The sequence below is a fragment of the Fulmarus glacialis genome, unplaced genomic scaffold, assembly GCF_000690835.1.
Source record: "Fulmarus glacialis isolate BGI_N327 unplaced genomic scaffold, ASM69083v1 scaffold9142, whole genome shotgun sequence".
NCBI lineage: Eukaryota > Metazoa > Chordata > Aves > Procellariiformes > Procellariidae > Fulmarus > Fulmarus glacialis.
In genome coordinates, this window is record NW_009199825.1 from 53293 (window position 1) to 67051 (window position 13759).

The 13759-nt window shown below is 39.7% G+C and overlaps 1 protein-coding gene across 1 annotated transcript in view; it reads right to left on the reverse strand.

Moving 5' to 3' along the window:
* The window catches only part of FARP2 (FERM, RhoGEF and pleckstrin domain protein 2), a 77231-nt gene that overhangs the window by 27167 nt on the left and 36305 nt on the right, over positions 1-13759 (reverse strand). The window contains 7 exon segments of the mRNA XM_009573377.1: positions 7578-7584; positions 8277-8519; positions 9225-9282; positions 10413-10481; positions 10626-10789; positions 12163-12258; positions 13636-13759. Coding sequence (XP_009571672.1) covers positions 7578-7584; positions 8277-8519; positions 9225-9282; positions 10413-10481; positions 10626-10789; positions 12163-12258; positions 13636-13759 — 761 coding nt within the window.

The following is a 13759-nucleotide window of genomic DNA, read 5'->3' on the forward strand; positions in this document are numbered from 1 at the left end:
TATTATTTCTGGAGTGAAAGTGTTCTGCAAGCTAATGTACTACAGCTGAAATCCTGGAATATCCCCAATCTTCCTTATTTCAAAATATCACAACTAATACATTTTTCCCCTGCAAATCTTCCCTTTGAAATAATGAGGGATAGTTGGGAGATAGAGAATCTTGGGGAAAAAAAATTATCTAAGAGCCTAAAAAAAAATTATCTAAGACACTTAGATAATTCAAAGATTTCTTTCTTTCTTATCCTCAAATGGGTACAGATCACATTAAACGTTAGAACATGCTTATAGCACTTGGCACGTGCCCCAGTGAAACCGTATGTACCTGTGAAGTTGCACATACACGTGATACGGTAGGAGAGTCCTAACATTGGTCCCGGTTTTATGGTTACATCCAAGATCTGAGACAACCACCCCGATTTTGCCACCCTCCCCCGCCTTGTAAAGGCTACGCTATTTGCGGGCAAGAAAGAATAGTATCTGTTGTTATAGACGGCAGATTGTAAACTTTTATACTGTCACAGTGTTAAACAGAAATCTCTTTATGCTGTATTGATAGCTTTGACCTGTCTGTGCTCAAACTATGACTTTGCACAAACCTCTGTTTGCAGCATCGCCAAAATGAACGGTCAGGGTTTCAACCTAAATCGCTTCTTTATGACAGGTACATATTTCCCTTAAGTCTGTGTAAAATTGGTTTAACTTTGCAACAAAACCAATCAAAGCAAAGTTAATCAAATTCAAACCCTGTAATAAAGTAATATAAAATCTCCTGGTGTTCGAAAGGCAGTCAGAGTCAATTCCGCCCAATAATTCCTCTTTGCTGAAAAGCAAAGTTTTTTGGAGTGGGTGTTTTCATTGTTCTATAATTCAGCAAACATAATACGGAGAATAATTTTAAAAAATTGTCAATTCAACCTAGCCAAGAAATCTGCTCAGTTTACTTATGCAAGTACTACTAACTTTTTTTAAGCAAATGTTTATATGATCCAGGAAAAGAGGATTTACCCATTCATTGGTCAGACTCCTGAAGGAGAACTTCCAACCTAGAAAACATGCAATTGCCTCCATACCCTATGTTTACAATAAAGAACAGGCTTCCAATAAAAACAAATATACAGGAGAGAGTTCGAGGGACATTCCCAGTTTAAAAGAAAACATCTCCACAATCAACGTAATTCCTATAATGAAAGCTAACTTTTAGTCTCATTTGTTTCCCAATCAAAAGGTCTGCACAAAACAGTAGTTTGAAAACCACAGACTGATAGTTGCCCCAGCTGTGCTCTACTTTCAACAAAGGTGTACAGGAGGAAAACTGCCTGGAGAAATCTGATAATAAAACTCTAAGATGCCTTGGCTAGGAGAACAAATATTTATTCTATTTCAAACACAAGGGTAACGAAAAATAAAGCTAAAAAGCCCGTGTTGTCATTTATATCAAAGTTTTCCTTATTTTATTGCATAAACAGTTAAAATTATGAATTAGTACAAATCTGTAGGTTCATAACCAGCAATCTGAACAGACACAAAGATATTAAAAATCCCAACATGTAATTCAATAACACATTTACCATATAAAAGATTAAGTTCAAGAGATCAATTACGAAATTCCAGCCGTCTGTGTTTCCTTAATGTAATCCTTTCCTGAAAAGAGTAGCACCTATTTAACCAGGGAGTCACTCTAACCAAGGCACGCGTATCCCTGTACGTATTGATAAACAGGCATTTCGTGTTTCTTGCCGATCTGCAGGGCTGTCACAAGCCGCGCTCTCGGCTGCCATACGAGCCTCGCGCATTCGAACAACAGCAGAATATTGTGACTTTGGAAAATTTATAGCAACACCTTCCCCACAAACCAGGTTCAATTAACCATGCTCCACATTTGAAACCTGCAAAGCTACAGCTCACTCAATGCTGTAATCCTATGATAGCCCACGAGCAGATAATAAATTAAATGGATTTTAAGAAACATGTTTGGAACTGTAAAGTCTCCCCATATTCATACAGAGAGTGTATACGTATACCCATACATATACACATAGCATTTGTGACAAGTGCAATGTAAGATCTACTACTAAAAACCACAGGTAATGACAGCTAAAGGACTACAATGAAAATTGTATTGTATACTCATTCATTCAATCAGTACTGGATAATTATGGCTTAGAACTTTTTGCAAAATGACAATAATGGGAATGACTTACCGACAGGTTTGCACCCAAAATCATAAAATTATAATGACTTTTATTAGTGTCTCCACGAAATCTTGCCCTTATCAAGATTTGCAAGTAAACAAAAACTACCACCACCAAAACAAACAAACAAAAAAACCAACACCAAACCAAAACCAAGTCACCAACCAAAAAAAAAAAAAAAATCCCTTAAACAAAATCACCTATGACCACAATACAAATATACACAGGAAAAAGGAGATCAATACTTGGTATTATCCAGGAACTCTGAAATTCACTGGAAATTAAAGTGAAAGTTGAAAGCAGATCAATATATTGCCCTATTCCATCCTAAAATAAAATATGTTGAGTCCTGGGCAATATACAGGATGTATTACTTGAATAATGAATGAGTACTTTAAAATTACAAAGTCTACACACAATAGATAACACAGGCTAGTAAAGTTTACCAATGTTTAACTGGGTGGTGGATAGATCAGAGAATATTCTATGACCCGTGTTTTGTGCAAATTAAGAGTTCCACTAACTGCCTACACGAAGATCAAAAATGTTCTGATGTAGTGCTTTACATTTAATAAATGTGTTTAAGCGTAGAATGGTTGTAAATATACATATACAGGACTACAGGTGCAGATTAAATTACCCACTCAAGACACGCACTTCTTGGTGTCTTTTAGTCACGCTGCAACGTACAAGTTGAGTACCACAACTGAGCTAAACCCATCAGCCTAAATCATACTGAAAAGCCACAATATTGACACGCTTTCTACGGCTGCATGTATTTGCTAAAATAGGAAAACAGAGAAGTGGAAGGATGGAAAACAGCCCTATTTCATTGAGGAGCAGGAGCGATGGCTCTGGCATGATCCCTTCACTGAGCTACCACTGCACCAGCTGGTGGATGCAGTCTGGAGCAGGAGAACAAACCTGGAAACCCCAGCGGTTCTCTGTACCGGAAAAACACGGCACTAAAACCTGTATGTTGGCTAGAAATATAAGTACCTATATACGTCCCACCCCAGCCTCCCACAGATGGGGGCAGAAAGCAAACGTGAAAGAACGTACCTGCAGAAGTGACAGTGTCGGAGCGAGGAGAGGACGACCGCTCACCTGCCACAGACAAGTGAAGGTCTGCACCTAGGCTTTCATCTGCTCCTACACAGCTCCTCAAATGCTTTCTTCTCAAGGTGAGCATGCATTGGGTACTCGACAAAGATCTTCTGATTTTTCCTATGTAATCTCCCCCCTTTTTCATGCCATGCGATTCCCGCAGCAGCTTTCGCTGCTCGGGGTCTGCAAGGGTCCCAGCTCTCTCGGTTAGGTGGCTGGCACCAATTCCACACCTGCCAGCATACTACTCACCTTCGTGAAAAGAAAACTTGTGTGCTCAGGAAAAAAACCAGAAATCAGTACCGCGAACCAAGTTTTAGTAGCATCAACACTGTAAAAACAAAACAAAACAAACCGCAAGGAGTAACACTGAAAGCTTAGCAGCATCGCTGGTACTCGGGACATAACCACAGTTCACCAATTCTCTTATGCTACCCAAAGACAAACGATACGGACAGAGAAGGGAAAGCCCTTCCTTCTCTCACCTTCTCCTGCCACCTCAGGAGACAGCTGGGGGCAAAAAGGATGGCTCTAATGCACTAACATAACTCACAATTGGTGCTCGAGTTCACCGTGAAGCACTGAGCCGTCCCGTTCCCTCAAAGGCTGTTTTTCTCTCCATCTCTACTGGAAAGTGAACCTGAACTTATCCCTCTGGAGGAAATGATGAAGAACCTTTTCTCACAGCTTTCTTGATATAATAAAAACTCTACTTACGCACTAAATTTTCTCCTCTTTTGTGCCTATCTGGGAAACCATGAATAAAACGGAACTAAGCATGCAACTACATCCTCAGAAGCCATATAGCTTTGAAAATCAGAAAAGCCCAGACAGAAACCAAAACAGCTATATGCTATCAATTAGCAACAGCACAGATACTACTACAGGCGGCAGGGGCACCAGCAGCAGCACTGAACTCTCACACAACCTGCCAGTACACCGCGGTGTGCAATCCTGGCAAGGGACATCAGCTTGCAGGTGCTGACCAGCATTGTCTTTGCGCAAGCATCCCAAATCCAGGTATACAGAGGAGTCAGATGATGCGAAGGTCAGTGTTCCTGGTGACACCCATAACTAAAACCTTCATCTGGACAGCTCCGTACCTGGGTCAACGCTCCCCCACCCCACCACCCTGTCCTCACCTGTGGCTCCACACATCTCGCTCTAAGCTAAAGGACTGAGATCCTAGTCACTCCCATTCCTTTAGAAAACAAAAGGGGCATTGCATTAAGACTCTCATTACTTTTTTTTTTTTTAAAAGTCCCTGAGGTTTAAAATTGCCAATAAAAGATCTGCACATTTGCAAAATACAAGAAGAAAAACGTTGAAGATGCCTTTTCAAATTAACTGCGTTGCAAGAAAACGTATCGGCAAGCCTTCTCTTAGGATTGCCAAGAGTGTTTATTGAAAAAACAGGCAGCTTTTTCCTAAGATCTTTTGAAAACCTAAAGAATTTAGTTGGATTTATTCCTATACTAAGCAATTCTAAAACCTTTAGAGAGAATGCTTGTGATTGAGGCATGGAACATGAAATGGAGGCAGACATGCTTATATGTAAATACCTGAATCCTGATTCTTTTTTAAAAAGATCAAAGAAATTAACAGCCTTCCTCTAAATCTTTATCTACGTATTTGTCTCTGACTCTACCACCTGTAAGAGAGTTTGCAGACAGAAGTCTTTTTTCTGTTGTTTTTCTTTTTCTTTTTTAAGTTACATAATGTAGTTAGTTGTGGGAAGGAAATCAGACAAACCGCCTAAAAACCTACTTAAAGGTACCAGCTCTGGACACAACTGAAGACTTCCTCCAAGTGCCTATTTAGAAATGTCACATTACACATCCACGACACCATCTCCACAGGTATGAATAAACTCACACAAAGAGCCAGAACACACATTCAACAGAAGGAAAAAAAAAAACCATATAGCATTTATAAACGAAAAAGAGCAGTCAATCTGCTGTACATTCCCGTAGGTCCAAACTAATACTTTGTTCTAAATGCGCTTTGATTTTCTGTGCCACTAGCAAAGGCGACAGGTTTCCCACGGAACAACAGTGATTCCCCTCAAACACAGTAACTACAACATAAAAGCAAGTGCTGTGAAGAATAATCATACCTTGGTAAAAACTAAACTAGAAGAAATGGGTGACTAAAGGAGGTTTTACCTCCTCGTGTTCTACCATACCTTGAGAGGAATTCCCTTGACGTTTTAATTATCAGAATTTTGAGAAATAATAGTATTTTTAAAATGTTTGAGTAAAGAACGAAGGTCTTTTAATGATGTATCAAGACCACATTTAAGAAAATTGATATGAATAATATCGAGCATAAAGTTATGCTTGTAACTGTACGCTGCTTATTTTGGAGGCGTTGATTGAACTAGTACTGCACTCTCTCCTTCTGGAAACTGCCAAGGACTCAAAACTGGGCAAGAGGGAACCCCAAAACCAAATGGCTGAAGGAGATGACGCTTTCCATCACAAGGTTTCAGTCAGGTGTTATGCATTTCACACTCTTGCTTGTACAAAAGCAAAATACTCTAAAAAAGGCTACTACGAGGTGAAGCTCAGAATTTCACCCCCCCAATCCATCAGGTTGGCAGACAGGAAGGACTTTTCGCAACTTTTACTGTTTCACCTCAATAAATGTTGCTAAACTAGATGTGATCAGTTCAGTTAACTGTCTTTTCAATTACGCTTTCAAACTTACAGATCAAAGTCTCACGTCAAAGTCACCTGACTAAAGAAATTTATAAAAGCAGTGAAGCTCTAACTGTTGTCTACAGTATTCACTCCTCCTAACATCTCAATTTCTGAGAAAGATCACAGCAATAAATGCTGCTAAACTAGATGTGACCAGTTCAGTAACTGTCTTTTCAATTACGCTTTCAAACTTACAGATCAAAGTCTCACGTCAAAGTCACCTGACTAAAGAAATTTATAAAAGCAGTGAAGCTCTAACTGTTGTCTACAGTATTCACTCCTCCTAACATCTCAATTTCTGAGAAAGATCACAGTATTTTTCTGAACACAGCTCATATTTTAAAGAAAAAGTTAAAGCTATCACTGGGTTTACCACCACCTGTCTTCCACAGATAAAGGACACTTTTATGAATTAATTTGTAAACATTTTTACGCAGAGTGATTAAATAAAGAAAAAGAAGGTGAGACAAAATGCAATGGGGATTAAGTGCTTTTATAGTCTATGCATATATCTCCAAACTGCCGCAAAGCAGAAAGGTACTTGTTTGTTGCTGGACTGCTGAAGGCACTTTGAAGTCAGAAAATACAATGATTATCTTCACAAGAAGTTTTGGCGACTGCTATTTTCATTTGATTGTGTACACATTCCCTCTTCTAAACTACCACGTAGGTTATTTATTCTTCGATGTACACCACAGACATGTTGCATAGGTTGGTATTTTAAAGCTTTCCTTCATAGCTGATTTGAAGATTGTCCATTTTTTCGATTGTGGAAATAAAAAAAAACCAAAATGAGGACTCTCACTGCAGCACAGGAAAATGGCTAATTTACTGGATGTGGCTGCTTGTTAACAAGCATGTGCGAAAGTGACTGTTGCATTCGGGTATTGGAGGAACAGCATATTATATCAGACTCCTACAGATACGTTTATAGCCAAAGAAATCCTTCAATATACTGTAATTTGTGACGTCTGCATGAGCCAGCTGATGATACTCAACTTCTCTGAAATCAGTGTTTTTTCCTAAATGCAGTATTTTGCAAACATCGTAGCCTATTATAACACATTCTGGATGCAGTGTGATGCATATAATGCAGCACCAAAGCTAGGATTCTCTGAGGGAAACTGAAGAGATACATGGGGAAAAAAAAAAAAAAAATCAACTATGTTATGTGATTTAAAATCCAGCCACTGGATTAGTTTTCTTGCTTAAAGTGACTGACATCACACCCTTTTGACTTCTAAGCCTGAACAGCATAAAGGAATCCATCACAAAAATCAAGAATCAATCAATTGACATGTGCCTTCTCTGTCCAGTCTTCTTGAGTGAGATTTTTTAAATTATTCTGAAAGTCAAAAGCAAAGTTTTCACCGGTGGCTTGAGCAAAAGGGTTACTAAAGAAAAGGTTTACATCCAGTGGCGCAGCAGTTTCGGAGTCCCAGGAGTCCGTGTCTGTGCTGCTGGAGTCTTCCGTGGTGGTAGGCGGATAGCTCAGCTGTTCCAGCTGGTCAATAATGTCCGTGAACTGAAAGGCTGAGCTGGACTCGGAGCGGACCGAGTAGGCAGGAAAGTTCACCATAGAACTGGCCTCCGAATGGTTGGCGGAGCTGTACGCATGCAGGGAGGACGTACCGTTCAGTGGCAAATTATTGAGGGAGCTGCTCTCGGAACGGTTGTTGATGAGTGAACTTGTTTCGGACGGGCTCAGGAGGCTTTGCATTCTACTTGCTTGGGCCTTCACCTCAAACAGCTCTGAGGTATCTGAAGGTCTCTCATTGCCGTTGAAATCGCTCCCTTCTTCAAATTCAAACTCATCTTCCATATTCATATCTACTGCTTCAGTTGAGTACCTGTCAGGGCTTGACTGAGAAGAGACCGTATTTTGCTGAAGGGCATCTGTAGTTAAGCCAGGTGACTCTGACAAATGCTTAGAAAAATCAGAGCCCTTTAACTCTAAACCACTGTACACATATGAAAACGCCTCAGAGCCCCCAGCAAAAAAGGAAATTTCTGCCGGGTCATCATCAATAAATTCTTCTGACACCTGTAACTGTGAATTTGTCAATGTGAAGAGAGGGGTACCCCGACTGCCATGCTGATGCTTTTGTTCAGCAACGAAAACACCTGTGGTAAAGTCATCCTCATCATTGTCATTTTTACAAACAGCAACCCTGCTCTCCTTACTACTCTTCTCTACATCTAAATCTAAACCACAACCACTCTCAACAACAGGACAAGCAGGGCTACAGTTTCCTGCAACACTACCAAACCCAACACCTTGGAGCATGGGAGATCCAGGCTGCTGCATCAGTTTCCTCCCCGCTTCTTCTGCTGGCGCTGCAGTGGTTTTCTCTGGAATCCTTGTGTATGGCGCTCGGGGGTCCAAAGAGGAAGGGCTGGTTTCTGCAAAGATGGGCAGGACAGGAGTAGGAGTGGACGATGAGTGAACTGAGTGGAAGGGGGCACCTGCTGAGGCAGGAGACCCTGGGGTTCTCAAGCCCTCAGTGAATGGGATACTCTAAGAGGAAAAAAAGTAGAAACAGAACACATAAAAAGGTTTTTATAATATATAAAAACAAATGCAACATCCACTTCCTGATGCAGAAGGAATACATGCTTCAGAAGAGCCCACTTTACAGCAAACAAAACATTGCATACAGAAACAGAAGCAGCATCCCCAGTAAGAGGCACGATCTTTTTTCCCAAATTCTGGATGGAAAATTAAATCCATGTATTTTACAGCCTCTGCTGCAAAAGCATCCGCAAGGGAAAGTAACACAAAACAACGACAGCGAAATCCTGTGATGCCTCCTTAACGTCTCGCATGTAAAGCAAGCCCATTCGGTGAGACACTTGTTTCTTGCCACTTATTGTAGAAGGAGTCTATACAATGAACTTAAGACTTCCACAGAAAGCAGTTAGATAGTACCTGAAGACAAACTAATCCTCTGAAATAATAACATGCTAGAAAGTATCACATTTTCTTTTCAGTTGAGCTGAACTCTCAAAAGGAAAATATTCCTCACTTCAGACTCCATTGGCTACAATTATCAAAACTGATACCACTTGCAAAAAGAAGAAAAACTGCATCTGGGACAAAGATCAAACAGTGAAAGCGATTCCAGACAAACAGTTCACTCAGATCACCTCTCCTTCACCACCATCTCGGAAAGCTGGTGGTCAGCTTCCCGGACTGCAATATCGAGAGTGCTGCAGAACTGACCTGTTTTGGCACGTCGGTGTTCAAAGCGCGAGTGGACGCTCTGGCTTTGCTGTGCCTCCTGCAGAACAGAGAGCACCCTGTGAGTATCCAAGACATGAGTCAGCCTTCTCCCTTCCCCATTCAGCTACTTCCATTCTCGTAGACAACAGAAACATCTCAAGCTGTATTTTATCATGTTTTGTTAATAACTAGTTCAAGATTTAAAGTCACAAGAGTTGTAAATTAAACAATGCAGGAGTAAGAAACGCAGAGAAAATGGAGTAAAGCAAAATCCAGATCATTCATACCACTGAAGGAGAACTCAAGAGCAACTTGGGGCAGAAGACTAGACTAAATAGCACACTTAGTTTAACTTCTTCGTCATCAGTATAAACATCTACAAATGAATGGCTTCAAAAACAGGATGAGTTAATCTGTAACAATTTAACAAACAACTTACAATTCAGTCAACCATATAATTTATGGCATATAAAGTTCTATATGTTACACCCCAAAAAGTGGTATCCTGCATCACACTGATGGTTAGATTCATTCCATGTCAATAATTTACTAGAAAATCAATCTTTCATACAGGAAAGGAGCTCAACTGGAGTCCCAGACATTAAAAACATTTATTAATATTAGATTAATGCAAACTTCTTAAAATTCCTACTAAGTTCCTATAATCTTTCAGATGAAAGACTATGAAGAGTTTCCCAGATGTAGACAGGATAGTCAAGCAAGTAAATGACAATTTTATAATGCAAATGCACATTCTTTATTTATTTATTTATATGTTTAGAAATGAATGAGCATTTAAGGTCACAGTGTCAGACTTGCAGATCCCAAGTTCAGTTATGTGCTCTGCCACTGGCTACTTGCATAGCTACAGTGACATACAGACAAGTCCTCACTAATTTCAGTGAATCTTCGAAACATACTGAACTTTTAGATGGCTAAGTCACACATAGTCCACAGACATTTAAATCCGATACGGAAACTTTCCTAAGCTTCTTTACATTATCACAAAATTATAATTTTTTTTTTAAATTTAGTTCAGCTACCTTAAATTTGAGATAGACCTCATTAACCGAGAGGTCAGCAAATGACCATGCCTCCAAGCATCATTTAGAAACACTGAAATTTAGGAAACAAGGGCACTGTGAACGTCTCGACTACATTTCACCTTACAAAAGTATTTGCACTCACCTTTCATACGGGGTTTTCTTCATCCCACTGTCCTTAATATAATCCACTAGTTGCTTCTGTGTTCGTCCACTGTGAACCCACAAAAGTACAAACATTATGAAACGCAGTGGATGAGAATTACAGATGGAATGACTTTAGAACACTTTTTCCTTTTGATCTCATTTTCTAAGATATAAGGAATTCAGCTTTAATAAATCTGTTGTTTCTCCCTACCTGTATCTGAATGATGACCCTCTGGTGAAGAACACTGCTTTAGCCTTTGGTTTTGGCTGATCAAAGAGCCTAAAGAATGTGTGATATTCAACACAGATTTTCCAGAAGTTTTTACACTCATCCCTACTTCCCAAAAGAAACTCCAACGTATCTTGATACGGGCCCTGGGAACAAAACACAAAAGCTAAGTAGCACATAAAATGGCAATGGAGGAGAAAAGGAGAGTACAAATAGGTGCCAACAAAAAGACTGAACTCCAGATGCAGTATTTTGCTAAGTCACTTCTCATATGCCTTAAGGCAATGGAAGTGATTTTAAATGCAGTTTAAATCATTTAATAGCTTTCAAAAATATTTGTTTACCTTGAAACTGTAAAAATGCTTAGAATGCACTTAACTTTAGAAACATGCTCAATATAATCCACCTTAAAAAAATATGCATAATAAAGTTAGTAATTTGAAAGAAATTAAAATATTTAAGTGAAATAGTGGCAATTTAAAAATACTTCTTCCTTAGAAGTTCTGATGCTTGTCTTACTTCCTGAGGTTTAGATGAGACTGGAAATACTGCATATGCCAGAGTACAGTTATCACATTAAATTTCTGAGGTTCTCTTTGCGAGACACATTACTACACATGCAGACAGTGTGTCCTGCTTCAGGTTTCCTTGATACACACAACTATAGTATGTCCAAACAGGTTTTTTTCCCCTTTTTAATGCAACCCTACGTTGTCATCCAGTGTGGAAGCAACAAGAAATTTGATGACATCTGCAAAAACATCTAGTGTAAATCAGCCAAGCATGAAAAATAACACTTCTGCTATACAGACATACTGAAAAGATAAGGCTGTAACGAGAGTAATCACACAGTCCTTAAAATTAAGCTCCAACAATATAATCTCAGCCATCTATTCTTTCCTGAGGTTTACCAGGTTACTCTCATTTGAATCAAGGGACTCTCTACCGGAGTTTTCATTTGAGCAGCTCATATTCAACAAGTTCCAGGAGGAAACAGTCATATAAAGCAATCACCATTTGTATCAGCAGTGTACTACAGTGGTTTTCTAAGGAGCTACAGCCAAAAGCACTCCCTAACACACTTATACCTCAACAGCAGAGATTCACTATTTCAATGCTTAAGTTAACTTAGTTCATTTTGACGATAATGGATCAGAGTGTTCATGAGAGCGTTAACCTCCATTTATACCCAAGGGAAATGTTAAATGGAACTTTTTTTCAGAGTAAATGTACTGAGACAGGATGCACCAAATACTTGGTTTTATTTTTTTTTTCTGTCTTACATTTACACATGTGTATGCCTACGTCAAGGATAAGCTGAGGCTGATAACACAAAATCTAAAAATCTAAGATGACAGACATGGGGTGACAAAGGAAAGATTTTTACTTGAATGATGAAACCAAGCCTACTCCATTGAAGTTGTTTTATAAAATTACAAACTCTAGAATTTTTCATAATAAAATTAAGTATACATATTTTTTTCAACAGTGACCAGCCTACTATTACAGTAAAACTTACACAGACCTCTGGGTGGAGCTTAATAAGGAATCTTTTCCTCTTGAAGCTTAGTTTACGGACCTTCGACCAGTTGAAGGTATTGATTTTCGTATTACCCTGAATTAAAATGGTAACAGTTAAAAGTTGGCAACAGTTTCAGCAGTAAGAGCAGCAAACAAAATTCTGTTGCGGGCATACAGACATGTGCATGTACACACCCACCACCCCCATTCTGTTGGAATTTTATTTCTGGTGACAATATTCCCTAAAACAATTTTATCTTCCAGTACAGGGATAGCTACAAGTGTGCGACGTCTGTCTGTCTCTGCGCAGACACTAGAAAACTGAATGAAAACCTAGAAAACCAGATGGGAAAAGAACATCTCAATATTCAGGATACTTTATGGTATGAGCAAGATGAGGGTTTCCTTTTATTTAACATGCTTTCCTTTTCCTCTGGACAGAACTCTAGACACACTCCTCCAAGCCGATTTTTCTAATTTGGCAGTACAATATACGGAGGAGTACTTGCCACAGGCGCGAGGAATCCTGCCAAACTCTATTGCTCACGAGCCTGCTTATTTGGCTAAAACCGGGCTAAAACCAGGCTCTGCCTTCACCCTGCTGCCCTATATCAGCCCTCCCCTCCTGGCACCACTGACTCGCAAAGCCTCAGGGAAGGACCCCGTCAGCACTCGCTACCGCAACATTTCTCCTGTCACCCTCTATAAGCAAAGGGAGGCGAAAAATGGCACTTCAAGAGAAAGACCCAAACGAGCTGAAATGATGGAAACCTCAGGGGCTGAGAGGCCACTGGGGAGGACCAAGAGGAACTGCAGGACTGCAGTGGCTGATGGATCTCCAAAGAGAAGCTGCCCCGCAGTAACAAAAGAACAGGTAAGACACAAAATGAACAGAAAATGAGTGCCCAAATGGAAATATTACAGCAGGTCAGCTGCCTGTGTGTTTTGAGGGGAGGAAAATAATACGATTGCATTCATAAACAGAACTCTGATCATCAAGTCGCTTATTTAATATGACAAAAATAGTAATTCTAATTGGTCCAATCACTTCAACGAAACAGCATTTGTATACACTAAGAGCAATGTTATCCCAGCTGTAACATTAAAACTGTAATATTAAAACAAGGGAAACTGAACCAAAATTCCAGGATTACGGATCTGTTCCAGGGCTGTACCAAAGGAATTGATGATTTTCTCTGAACACATACATAACTTTCAAACAGAAAACAAAAAACCTTCTACTTTGGTGTCACTGTTGGTTTTGTTGTTTGTTGCTCTTCTCTCTGCACCAACAAAGGCAAACTGCACCAAACAATATTTTGGGGGCTTAAGTGACACTCCCTTGACCATAAAAATGTGCTAAGTTTTAAAATCATCAGAGACACCTGAAGTTAAAATGAGACTCTTACTCCCAAGACATGCTAATGGGAAGACAGACACACGTACCCAGTCCACCCCCCCCCCACCTTACCTGGAATACCAGCACACCCATGTGTGAAACAGCTAGATTAATTTTGGTGCCCTCACGGTCAGATGCAAGGTGAAATCTGATGCCATACATCTCCAGTTTCCGAGCAATTTCAAGCACTTGAAAG